A 14,212-nucleotide genomic window follows, 5' to 3' on the forward strand; every position below is an offset into this window, starting at 1 on the left:
AATATATGGAACTACAAAAATATTGAGGGCAATCATTGCAACAGAGACAGAAAGAGTTATTACTCATTATGTGGACAAATGAAAAAAAATTGACCCATAAATAAACTTTAACATTCTCTGAATTGGCTACAATGTAGAAATGAGGAAGTTTTTCAATCAAAAAACGAAAGAACTGCAAGAATTTATTTTCTGAAGGAATCTAAAAAAGCTAGAAGCACCACAAAATTTTTTGTAGGTGTCCATTTTAAGCTGCTTATAACTTGGGCTAAGAGATGTAACTTTAAGATTCTCTGAAAATTTGTTTTATACTCAAACAGTAAGTGCCATCAATTGGGGAAGAATACACTGTATTAATCAGACATAACATAAAGGTTTAACTTCTGTGTGCAAATCTCAGCCCAATCTAAGGCTTTGTCTACACTAGCACTTTTGTCGGCAACACTTTTGTCAGTAAAGGGCGTGAAAAAATCACCCTCCCAACTGACGTAAGTTTCACCAACAAAAGCGCCAGTGGATGGCGATATGTCAGTGGGAGATGCTCTCCCGCCAATATAGCTACTGCTGCTTGTTGGGGGTGGTTTAATTATGCCGACGGGATTGCTCTCCCCGAGCAGCTACACGGGAGATCTTACAGTGGTGCCGCTGCAATGGTACAGCTGTGCCGTTGTAAGGTCCGTAGTGTAGACATGGCCTAACTATGCTAGTTATAAAGTGGCTCTGAACAATAATTAGCACTTATACAGCATCTTTATGTCAAACCACTTTTATAAACACTCTGGTGAATTAAGTATTATATTTAGGGCTGTCGATTATCTCAAAAAAATTAATCGTGATTAATAGCAGTTTTAATTGCACTTATAACAGAATACCAATTGAAATGTATTAGATATTTTTGGATGTTTTTCTACATTGTTGTAATTGAAATCAATATATTTGAAAATGTAGAAAATATCCAAAAATATTTAAATAAATGGTATTCTGTTATTTAACTGTGTGATTAATCGCAATAACTTTTTTTAATTGCTTGACAGCCCTAATTATATTCATGTTATAAATGGGGAAATTGAGGCAGTTTATGAAGCTTGCTCAAGGCCAGGAGGGGTGTATGCCAGTGCTACAGTTAGAACACCATTTATTACTAACACACTTTCTTGCACATTCACATTTTTGGATAGTATCTCATTTTCCTTTTGATTGTGTTCTCCTTTCTCCCTCTCCTCTATTTTTTAAATATTTCACTTCATCAGGAGGTGAAATTAAATCTATGTTGACGACCTCATTTCCACATTACCACCATCTGTGCATCAGAATTAACATTCTTATTATTTGTATTACTGTAGTGCCTAGGAGCCTTCGTCATGGTCCAAGACCTCATTGTGCCGGTACTGTACAAAGCAGTATTGTACAAATCGGACTTCAACATAAGAACACGAAAAGCAGATGTGCTGCAAGATTAAGCCTTGCAACTAATTATTTAATAATCAGCACAGGGAGAAGAAAACAATTAAACTATGGAAATTAAATGGATCTAGTTTTAAGAAAGATACATTTAAACATTTCCTGCCCCTGTACCTTCAGTATTCAGATTTCACTTTAAGGTGTCTGAAAGTAACTGAGCCACTTCCTTATAACTCCGCAGCGATGATTATCATAGAGGGGAGAGGAGAGGCAGTTTATTAACACCATCACCACCACCGCCACATGTAGGCAGCTACTGCTGTGACCTGGGCCAGCATACATGAGTTTCCATCCATTTGCCAGTCACAGGTGAGCACCTGAATATTCAAGGAGGGAAGGGGAGACAAAGGAAGGAAGGAAGGAATGGGTGAAACTGGGTAAACATATGCCAGAGTGAGTGTTTATAAATGAGAGGGAATGGCTGTGGCAAAGAAAGAGGAAAGCAGAGATGGGCAAGAGCAAGGGAGGGATGTGAAAAAGGAAGCAGATTAGACTGGAGACGGAGGGAAAAGAAGACATAAGTATATGGACAGAAAACTAAGCAGCAGGAGAAGTGGTATACATACAGAGGGACTGGGTGGCTCATACAACTGTTAATAGGATAAAGAAACCCTTTTCTTCTTACTCACTGGTTCAGATACTGTCCTGGTCAGTAATGACCAATAGCTGTTACCATTTGACAATTCAATGACTCACTCCATGTATATAAGCAGGGCCGGCGCTTCCACTAGGAGACCCTAGGCGGTCTCCTAGGGCGGCAAGATTTGGGGGGCAGCATTTTGCCGTCCTTGGCGGAAATTTGGCGGCAGGGTATCCTTCTGCTCCGGGTCTTCGGCGGAAATTCGGCAGCGGGTCCTTCACTCGCTCCGGGACCCACCTCCGAAGTGCCCCGAAGACGCGGAGCGGAAGGACCCCGCCACCGAATGCCCAGAGGAGGAGCGCTGCTGCCTAGGGCGGCAAAAACCCTGGCACCACTCCTGTATATAGGAACATAAGAATGGCCATACTGGGTCAGACCAAAGTTCCATCTAGCCCAGTAGCCTGTCTTCCAACAGTGGCCAATGCCAGGTGCCCCAGAGAGAATGAACAGAACCTGTAATCATCAAGTGATCCATCCCGTCACCCATTCCCAGCTTCTGGCAAACAGAGGCTAGGGACGCCATCCCTGCTCATCCTGGCTAATAACCATTGATTGACCTGTCCTCCATAAACTTATCTAGTTACTTTTTGAACCCTGTTACAGTATTAGCCTTCACAACATCCTGTGGCAAAGAGCTTCACAGGTTGACTGTGCACTGTGTGAAGAAATACTTCCTTTTGTTCGTTTTAAACCTGCTGCCTATTAATTTCATTTGGTGACCCCTAGTTCTTGTGTAATGAAGAGTAAATAACAGGCAAATATGAGGTAGGCTCCATTCAATTCCTAGTCTGAAGATCACCATATCACAGCTAAAACCTTTATCAACAGAAGCACAGCACCAAGGAATGAAGGGGATTGAGGAATAAGGGCTTTGACCCTCACCCTCAAGTGGTCCCTCTAGATCAAAACTGAGGCACATTGGTGGGGCAACATGCGAAAGTGGTCCCTACTACTACACATGGTGTAAGTTACAAGGATAAACAGACTTACAGATATGGACATTAACCCTAGCACTTCTATTCTGCACTACACTATACTTCCTTGGCTATCTTTCTGAATGTAAACCACAACTAATTCACAAAAACAGTTTATACACAATCTCTTTGAAGCTACAGCTAAGGCCTGGTCTACACTACGGGTTTAGGTCGACTTTAGCAGTGTTAAATCGAATTAAGCCTGGACACGTCCACACGACGAAGCCCTTTCTTTCGACTTAAAGGGTCCTTTAAACCGGTTTCTTTACACCACCTCCGACGAGGGGATTAGCGATAAAACCGGCCTTTGCGGGTCGGAATTGGGGTAGCGTGGACGGAATTCGACGTTATTGGCCTCCGGGAGCTATCCCACAGTGCTTCATTGTGACCGCTCTGGACAGCACTCTCAACTCAGATGCACTGACCAGGTAGACAGGAAAAGACCCGCGAATGTTTGAATTTCATTTCCTGTTTGCTCAGCGTGGAGAGCACAGGTGACCACGCAGAGCTCATCAGCACAGGTAACCGTGATGGAGTCCCAGGATCGCAAAAGAGCTCCAGCATGGACCGAACGGGAGGTAGGGGATCTGCTCGCCATATGGGGAGATGAAGCAGTGCTAGCTGAACTCCGTAGCAGTAAAAGAAATGGCAAAGTATTTGAAAAGATCTCCAAGGCCATGAAGGACCAAGGCCATAACAGGGACACACAGCAGTGCCGCGTGAAAATTAAGGAGCTACGGCAAGCTTACCACAAAGTCAGAGAAGCAAACGGAAGGTCCGGGGCAGAGCCGCAAACTTGCCGCTTCTACGCGGAGCTGCATGCGATCCTAGGGGGTGCAGCCACCACTACCCCAACCGTGTGCTATGACTCTCTCACTGGAGAAACACACAGGGAAGACGGTTCGGGGAACGAGGAAGATGAGGATGGAGGTACTGTAGGTAGCTCACAGCAGCAAGGAAGCGGAGAAACTGGTTTCCCCAACAGCCAGAATATGTTTGTGACCCTGGACCTGGAACCAGTAACCCCCGAACTCACCCAAGACCCTCAGGGCACACAGGAGACCTCTGGTGAGTGTACCTTTGTAAATATTTGTAAACATTACACATGGTTTAAAAGCAAGCGTGTTTAATGATTAATTTGCCCTGGCAATCGCGGCCAGTACATCTACTGGAAAAGTCTGTTAACGTGTATGGGGATGGAGCGGAAATCCTCCAGGGACATCTCCAGAAAGCTCTCCTTTATGTACTCCCAAAGCATTTGCAAAAGGTTTCTGGGGAGGGCTGCCTTATCCCGTCCGCCATGGTAGGACACTTTACCACGCCAGGCCAGTAGCACGTAGTCTGGAATCATTGCATAACAAAGCATGGCAGCGTATGGTCCCGGTGTTTGCTGGCATGCAGACAATATCCATTCCTTATCTCTCTTTGTTATCCTCAGGAGAGTGATATCATTCACGGTCACCTGGTTGAAATGGGGTAATTTTATTAAGGGGACATTCAGAGGCGCCCGTTCCTGCTCTTCTGAACAGAAATGTTCCCCGCTGTTAACCATGCGGTGGAGGGGAGGGGTGAAGTGATCATCCCAGAGAATCGTGTGTGTGTGGGGGTGGTTTACTTGGGTTTGTGCCGCATGTTAACCGGGAAACCGCAGCCCCTCCTTTTACATTGAAAACCCATTTTAAATGGACAACCCAATTCATCCTTGATATGGGAAATGCGCTGCTGTTTGCAACCTTTCCCGCATGTTAAGAAGGTTAAAAAAGCCAAAACACTGTGGCCTACCATGGCTGCCTGCAAGCCAAAATATGCGACCTTGTAATGAAAGAGTGTACCCATTGTTCTCTAAAATGTGTCTTTTTTAACCACCTCTCCCTTCTCCTCCACCAGCTGCAAATGTTTCTCCTTCGCAGAGGCTAGTGAACATTAGAAAGAGAAAACGTAGGACGAGGGACGATATGTTCACGGAGCTGCAGATGTCCTCCCACGCTGATAGAGCACAGCAGAATGCGTGGAGGCAGTCAATGTCGGACATGAGAAAAGCACAATATGAACGAGAGGAGAGGTGGCGGGCTGAATGGCGGGATGAAAAGAGCAAGTGGCGGGCTGAAGACGATAGGTGGCGTCAGCTTGCAGACAGACGGCAAGAGTCAATGCTCCGTCTGCTGGAGCATCAAACTGATATGCTCCAGCGTATGGTTGAGCTGCAGGAAAGGCAGCAGGAGCAGAGACCGCCGCTACAGCCCCTGTGTAACCAACAGCCCTCCTCCCCAAGTTCCATAGCCTCCTCACCCAGACGCCCAAGAACACGGTGGGGGGGCCTCCGGCCACCCAGTCACTCCACCCCAGATGATCGCCCAAGCATCAGAAGGCTGGCCTTCAATAAGACTTAAAGTTTTAAAATGCAGTGTGTCCTTTTCCATCCCTCCTCCCCCACCCATCCCAGGCTACCTTGGCAATTATCCCCCTACTTCTGTGAGGAACTAATAAAGAATGCATGAATGTGAAAAAACAATGACTTTATTGCCTCTGCAAGCGGTGCTCGAATTGGGGAGGGGAGGGTGGGGTGGGGTGGTTGGTTTACAGGGAAGTAGAGTGAACCGGGTCGGGGGGGGGAGGGGGTTTGGAGGGTTCATCAAGGAGAAACAAACAGAAGTTTCACACAGTAGCCTGGCCAGTCACAAAACTCGTTTTCAAAGCTTCTCTGATGCGCACCGCGCCCTGCTGTGCTCCTCTAACCGCCCTGGTGTCTGGCTGCGCGTAATCAGCGGCCAGGCAAGTTGCCTCAACCTCCCACCCCGCCATAAAGGTCTCCCCCTTACTCTCACAGATATTGTGGAGCGCACAGCAAGCAGCAATAACAATGGGGATATTCTTTTCACTGAGGTCTGAGCGAGTCAGTAAGCTGCGCCAGCGCGCTTTTAAACGTCCAAATGCACATTCCACCACCATTCGGCACTTGCTCAGCCTGTAATTGAACAAGTCCTGACTCCTGTCCAGGCTGCCTGTGTACGGCTTCATGAGCCATGGCATTAAGGGGTAGGCTGGGTCCCCAAGGATCACGATAGGCATTTCAACATCCCCAACAGTTACTTTCTGGTCCGGGAAGAAAGTCCCTTCCTCCAGCTTTCGAAACAGAGCAGAGTTCCTGAAGACGCGAGCATCATGTACCTTTCCCGGCCATCCCACGTTGATGTTGGTGAAACGTCCCTTGTGATCCACCAGGGCTTGCAGCAGCATTGAAAAGTACCCCTTGCGGTTTACGTAGTCGGTGGCTTGGTGCTCTGGTGACAAGATAGGTATATGGGTTCCGTCTATGGCCCCGCCACAGTTTGGGAATCCCATTTCAGCAAAACCATCCACTATTGACTGCACGTTGCCCAGAGTCACTACCCTTGATATCACCAGGTCTTTCATTGCCCTGGCAAATTGGATCACAGCAGCCCCCACCGTAGTTTTGCCCACTCCAAATTGATTCCCGACTGATCGGTAGCTGTCTGGCGTTGCAAGCTTCCACAGGGCTATCGCCACTCGCTTCTCAACTGTGAGGGCTGCTCTCATCTTGGTATCCTGGCGTTTCAGGGCAGGGGAGAGCAAGTCACAAAGTTCCATGAAAGTGCCCTTACGCATGCGAAAGTTTCGCAGCCACTGGGAATCGTCCCATACCTGCAGCACGATGCGGTCCCACCAGTCTGTGCTTGTTTCCCGGGCCCAGAATCGGCGTTCCACGGCATGAACCTGCCCCAGTGACACCATGATTTCCACATTGCTGGGGCCTGTGCCTTGTGAGAGGTCTATGTGCATGTCAATTTCCTCATCACTCTCTTCGCTGCGCTGCAATCGCCTCCTCGGGTGGTCCGGGTTTCGCCTTGGCATGTCCTGGCTCTGCATATACTCCAGGACAATGCGCGTGGTATTCATAGTGCTCATAATTGCCGCGGTGATCTGAGCGGGCTCCATGATCCCAGTGCTAGCTATGGCGCCTGGTCAGAAAAAAGGCGCGAAACTAGTATCTGATGGACCAGGAGAAGGAGGGAGGGCCGAGTGACGACATGGCGTACAGGTACAGGAACAGGGAATTAAAATCAAGAAAGGTGGCTGTGCATCAGGGAGAAACACAAACAACTGTCACACAGAATGGTCCCCCCAAAGATTAAACTGAAAACCCTGGGCTTAGCAGGCCGTTGATTTCATGGAGGAAGGGGAAGCAAATGAATACAGAACAAATCTATTTTTTACATCTTAAGCTGGCAGCCGACGGTGCAGCATGAGTGATAGCCTCTGCAGTATGATGATGACGGATACCAATCATAATATACCATCGTCTGCCAAAAGGCAAGGGGCTGCTGCTGTGTAGCAATGCAGCCCCACGTCTGCCAGCCCCACGTCCACCAGCATCCAGCATCGCCCTCGGCCTCTTCTGGGTGCTTAGCAGACAATACTGGGCAATTGGCAGAAAATAGTATACTACGATTGGTAGCCATCATCATCGAAACAGTAGCATGTCTGCCCAGGTGGCCATGATTGACAGCCACTCCAGTACGACGACGATGGGTACCAATCATAATATACCATCGCCTACCAAAGGGCAAGGGGCTGGTGCAATGCAGCCCTACGGCTGCCAGCCCCACGGCTATTACTCATGCTACACCGTCTACCGCCAAAAGGCAGTTAGCAGCTGCTGCTGTGTAGCAATGCAGTCCCACGTCTGCCGGCACCCAGAGGACATATGGTGACGGTGAGCTCAGCTGAGCTGAGCGGGCTCCATGCTTGCCGTGGTATGTTGTCTGCACAGGTAACCCAGGTAAAAAGGCGCGAATCTATTGTCTGCCGTTGCTGTGACGGGGGGGGAGGGGCCTGACGACATGTACCCAGAACCCCCTGCGACAGTGTTTTGCATTATCCGGGCATTGGGATCTCAACCCAGAATTCCAAGGGGCGGCGGAGACTGCGGGAACTGTGGGATAGCTGTGGGATAGCTACCCATAGTGCAATGCTCCGGAAGTCGACGCTAGCCTTGTACTGTGGACGCGGTCCTCTGACTAGAGCACTTAGAGCATTTTATGTGGGGACACACACAATCGGCTGTATACAACCGATTTCTATAAAACCGGCTTCTATAAATTCGAACTAATTTCGTAGTGTAGACATACCCTAAGATGCAAGCTACTCCAGTAGTAAGTTACACTGCAAAACTTTTTGTCTGTGTGATGGGTGGCCTAGTAGACCAATTAACTCCCTGGGCTGCACCTGAAGGAGGAGTCAGGGAGCAGGTGTTGATTAAATAAGGCTCAGCTGGGCAGGAACAGGAGGGTCCTGTATAAAGAACAGAAGCAGAGAGCAGAGGGGGGCTTCAGAAAGATAGGCTGCAGTCACTCCCTGAGAGGAAGGAGTTGAGAGGCTGGAAGCCAGGAAGATAGGAGAAGGCTTAGGGGGAAAGCAGCAAGGAATTGGAGTGCAGACCTTGGCTGCTGATTAGATGGCCCCTGGGCTGGAACCGGGAGTAGAGGATGGGCCCAGGTTTCCCTACCAGCCACTGGGGACATGGCACAGACCAGGCAGAGGACACTGGACTGTCTAGGACAATTTGACCTGGAAAGACTCTGGTACCACTGGAAGGGGAAACCACATAGTGACCTGGCCAGAGGGCCAAGTCACGAAAAGGAGGCTGCGGTTCCTGGACCAAGAGAGGTCTGCAGGATAAGAGGATGATCGGAAAGACACCTTCGGAGAGGGGGTGGGTGCAAAACCTGGCAGAACTAATCCCGAGCATAGCCAGGAGGCGGCGCCACTAGCAGTGAGTGCACCCCGTGACAGCTTGGTAGATTCAATTTGAAAAGTTACAACTGGCCTTCAAAAAACCTTTTCTTTAACTGCTTGACTTACAGATTCTTGCAGTGTTTAATAGCTTATGGAGCTTAACCAATTTGACATTGCTACACTCTTATTTCCACCACTGCTGGTCAATAGTCAAGAATCCAATTGAAATCAATCATCTTTTCATCCACATAAATTATAACAGTAGAAAAACAAGCTGACATACAGTCACTAATTGTGCAGCAATCTTATTTCACTATGGTAACCATGAAGATTTTTAGTAGTCTGCAGGGTTTTACAAAAAACAGGACCAAATAGTTGCAGAATTTAAAAGGTCTGAAGGGACCACCAGATTTTCCAGTTTGACCTCCTATATATCACAGGTCTCCAGTACCACCCAGCACCTGCACACTAAATCCAAGATGCAAAATTAGACCAAAATATTACAGCCTACAGGAGACTAAATTGTTATGTGCCATAGACAATAGGAGGGACCAAGGTGCAGCAATGCCTGAGGCCTCTGCAATGGCAGGGAATTCTTAAAGTGAGATGTATCCTGAAACTCCCAGCAAGGGTGGCAATGGATCAGCGTTTTTGTGGCGCCAGCTGTCAGTACCCAGCACAGTTCAGGGAAGCTAATGATCCTCCTAGAAAACCAAATTTCGTAAGTTCATACTTGAAGAATCCCAGTACCGCCGCTTCCAGTAACCCTAAGAATGTGCAATCCTGCGGGTTCCAGATCATTGGGCCCACACGTGGAGTCTTATAACTCATCGCTGAGGGTTTATCGACAGCCAAGTGACACTTAATCAGTGCTCTTGTTCATCAACAGGCTATCGATATGATCTGCATACAAGAAATCCCAGCAAGTGACCTCCAATCCATGCTGAAAAGAAAGGAAAAATCAACCCCAAGGTCACTGCCAATCTGACCTGGGGGAAAATTCCTTCCTAATCTCATGTGATTAATTAGACCCTGAACATGTGAGCAAGAGCCAGCCAGCTAAGCATGTGATAGAGAGAATGCTCACTGACACCTCAGAAAACTGGCCCTCTCTCTTCGGTGTCACATGTCTAGTCATGGCCATTTCTGATACTTCTGAGGCAAGAGACAGACAAACAAAAAAACCACACACCCAGGATGTATTGAGGGGGAGGGAAGGAGGAAAACATTCCTTCCTGACTTTTAGGTGACCATCTGAAGCACAAACTTTAGGAACACAAGACACAGGATGAAATTCAATAAGGGCAAATGCAAAGTACTCCACTTAGGAAGGAACAATCAGTTGCACACATACAAAATGGGAAATGACTGCCTAGGAGGGAGTACTGTGGAAAGGGATCTGGGGGTCATAGCGGATCACAAGCTAAATATGAGTCAACAGTGTAACACTGCTGCAAAAAAAGCAAATATTCTGGGATGTATTAGCAGGAGTATTGTAAGTAAGACACGAGAAGCAATTCTTCTGCTGTACTCCACACTGATTAGGCCTCAACTGGAGTATTGTGTCCAGTCCTGGGTGTTACATTTCAGGAAAGATGTGGACAAATGGGAGAAAGTCCAGTGGAGAGCAACAAAAATGATTAAAGGTCTAGAGAAAATGACCTACGAGAGAAGATTGAAAAAAATTGGGTTTATTTAGTCTGGAGAAGAAAAGACAGAGAGGGGATATGAGAACAGTTTTCAAGTACATAAAAGGTTGTTACAAGAGGAGGGACATCAGCACTTGTCTCTCGCAGAGCAACAAGAAGTGAGGAAATATCTGCATTAACTCACCATTATAATACATCATCTATCCAGTAAGAAAAGGCAACATACGGAGGGCAACCAATCAACGGCATAGCTCATACATGTTTTAATTTATACAGAGGGAACCATAAACTACATTGCATGCCAATTTCTGATTTAAAATGCTGTAATTAAGCAGTAAGGTATAAGTGGAGAGGAAAATAATTCATGGAAGTACCCAAACCACAGGAGAGTTCTATTATGCTGTTAAAAGCTTCTGTTTTTTCTCCGGTTGTGGTTACTTTTACTCTTCACATCCGTGATGGAGCAAATTGCTGAGATTTTAACAAAATTATGGGAAATATAATTAAGTTTAAAAAAGTAAGCAAAAGGAGGAAGTAGAGGACTTCACTATTCCAATGTTTCTTAAGTGTTGTCTTAGCATTTCTCCTGTAGATAATGAGAAAAATATTCAGGCATTACCTGATACAATCCTATTCAGAGGGGGTTTCAGCTGAAACTTTCCTGAAACATGTGCGAACATTTTGATGATTAAAAAATAAATAAATAAATAAATAAATAAATTAAAAAAAAAAACCACCACCACATCAACAGGGAAGGCTGTTAACCTAGCTAGAAAGAGTTCTTTCACCTTAGCAATCAGCAAAAGAAACTGACCATACAGTATTTCAATACAATAGACTGTTTTCTGTTGGCTGAGCCCAAAGTAAGATAATGTCCCTTTTTGCATTTTCCTGGAAGAAAAGTCTGAGCGTCCCACTGTGAGAACAGCTGCTTTATAGAGTTTAAAATTAGTGGTTGAAGCATACATAAATCCAACCCTTTAGAGAAGTAAACAGTTTTTCTTCAAACTCTATTCTGCAGTTATAGAGCTCAAAACAACCTTGAGTATTATTGATGGTGATTTTGAAAACTCACTCCAAAAAAACCCCCCCAAAAAACAAAAGCAAACAAACAAACAAACCAGTTGATCATATATTGGAAAAGTTCCTCATAATTATAAGAGAGTGACCCATAGGGGATTGGTTTCTGATAATGCCATAATATGCTAGACACTTTCTAAACAGAATAAGAAGAAATATGCCCTGCCCAAAGGCGCTTACTACCTAAAGACAAAAAGTCAATGCAAGGAGAAGGGGTTCAATTGTTACTTCAGTGATCAAGGTGGTGATTTGCAGGGCTTTGGTAATACAAGGTTAAGGTATAATACTACTTTTTAAAAATAAAGACAAGTTATTCATAATTACTCTTCAAACTTGTATTTACAAGTCAGCTAGAAACGCCATCCGCTTCATTGCAGAAATGGGTCTTTAGGAAATACATGAATGTGAATAAAGTGATGAATGAACGCAGAAGAATGTTCCTCACATAAGAGAGAACATGAATGAAGCCACTGAGATATGTGTGCAAGAAGCTGATGAATGAATGGACAAGACTAACATCATTGGTGGAGTAGAGGAGGCAAGGGGGGGGGGGAGGGGTGACATGAAACAACCAAAGGCAGGTAGTGGAGAGGGGCTAAGTTATGTAAGGCTTTGAGAACAGTGACAAGCTTGAACCCAAGGCACTGGGAAAGAGGGAGCTAGTGGAGGGACTAGGTGGGTTAAAGCAACAGGCAAGGAAGATAGGTCAGGGACAATTTTTGCATGGTGTAGAGGGGGCAATGTTGGTGTTTGGAAAACTCAGGGAGTATAGTGCTGTTGCAGCCACTGAACATGAAATAACCTTATTTATTTATAACCCTCATTACTGTGAAACTAGTTTCATTTTTCCACAACTCTTAATGTTTATTTTTCTCATTTCCAACTTACAGACCACTGAGGAACAAAAAAATGTAGTTAGTTCTAGTCTGAAAAATGCCAGTATAAAAAAAAGGCATATTCCTAACTCAATCAATCTTCTCCCTGTGTGTGTTCAGTGTCACATTTGCTGACTTTAAGGATTAATTATTTGTAATGATTAATTTAATGAGAAATTGATTCCTTTTTACTCCAGTTAGCAGCGAAGAAAGAGCAACTGGATTTTGTTCCTTCTTGTACCTCAAAGAGAATTGTTTGAAGAAAGAACAGGAGTACTTGTGGCACCTTAGAGTCTAACAAATTTATTTATTTATTTATTTGTCTCTACGGTGCCACAAGTACTCCTGTTCTTTTTGTGGATACAGACTAACACGGCTGCTACTCTGAGAATTGTTTGAGTTCATTACTGGTTTAGCTAGTTACACCTGTGCCACCTTACTGAAAGTAACTGAGCTGCACAGGTTTAAGTGAGGGGATTATTTAGCTTGCAAAACACTATACTTGGTCACTTAGAGCAGGACTGCTAGTCAGAAAAATAAAGGTTTTACCTTTAAAGTGAGTAGATTTTATTTGGAAATTAAGAGAAAGTGAACATGGAATTCCATAATGCTATTTTTATACTTGCTTTTCTGAGTATAGCTACATTTTAAAACCAATTCATATATATGAATATGAGTGTGTGTTGACTGGGAGCTTCATATAATACAAGAATGGGATATTCAATTAAATTAAGTGGTGGAAAATTCAAAGTTAATGCAAAGATACCTATTCACAGAATGCAAGTTACCCTGAGAAGGTTATTGGCACAATATGTCACTGAAACCAAGAGTTTAGCAGGATTCAGAAAAGGATCGAACACTTATATAAACAAGACTATCCAGACTTATAATAGCAATTTTTTTTTAAATCCAAGAGTTCTGGAAAGGATATGAGCCCTCATGCTTTGGGGCACAAATCACCCTCAAACAATTGAGGATCAGACAAACTCTACTCGGGCAGGTTGTCCCATAACTGCCTACTGCAGGATCACCTGTGCCTTCTTCTGAAGTATCTAGTGTTGTCGACAAGATATTGAACCACTAATCTGATTCTGTATGATAATTCCTATGTATCAGCAGCCGCTATAATATATTTAAGCACCAGCTCTCCCTCCTTGCCCACATCCACGCTCACCCTTATGAGGACAGCCTTCAGGTGATCTCAGTACACCACAGTAGTGCACTCCATGACCGATTTCAGTCAGCCCCCCCAAAGTCAACAAATTCTCACCTCAAGCTTCAGAACGTCATGCTGAAGTTTGCGCTGGAACTCTAAGAAGTTTGAGATTGTCAGCTTTCCTTTCAGATCAGATCCAAAAAAGTATGTCGTTAGGGCAGAGTTGAAGCCAGTCTTTAGAGTATTTCCTGTAGTAGAACGATCTCGGTGACGCATGCCCATGCTGGTTTGGGAGCGAATAATGCTCTGGACCTAAGCAGGAAAAAAAAGTAGTTAGCCGGGAAAATAGCATCATAAAGAAATACTTGTGTTGGCCAATGTATCACTGTTAATTGTGCCAACTGGCTGAAGTGTTACTCTTGACCATTTTGTGGCTGTTAAGTCTGTAAAGTGGTTAGATGTACAAAGAGGAGTTACTTTGTTACTTCAGTGCATAGGGTGGTTGGATCTAGATTTTTATTTTTTCCAATCCTCAGTTAAAAATAATAATCAGTTAAATACGTTAAAAACGTGGTTATCTTCCTATTTTAACCTGTTTGGTGCCCTACCTGACCCCGTCCTGC

At 45.1% G+C, this 14,212-nt stretch overlaps 1 protein-coding gene across 4 annotated transcripts in view; it reads right to left on the reverse strand.

Annotated features, from left to right (window-relative positions):
- The window catches only part of MICU1 (mitochondrial calcium uptake 1), a 228,532-nt gene that overhangs the window by 55,599 nt on the left and 158,721 nt on the right, over window positions 1-14,212 (reverse strand). For all 4 annotated transcript variants that reach the window (XM_065552023.1, XM_065552022.1, XM_065552021.1 and 1 more), the window contains one exon: window positions 13,704-13,901. In XM_065552023.1, the coding sequence (XP_065408095.1) occupies window positions 13,704-13,901 (198 nt within the window). The remainder of the gene's footprint in view (window positions 1-13,703; window positions 13,902-14,212) is intronic.

This window comes from Chrysemys picta, chromosome 7, assembly GCF_011386835.1.
Source record: "Chrysemys picta bellii isolate R12L10 chromosome 7, ASM1138683v2, whole genome shotgun sequence".
Lineage (NCBI taxonomy): Eukaryota > Metazoa > Chordata > Testudines > Emydidae > Chrysemys > Chrysemys picta.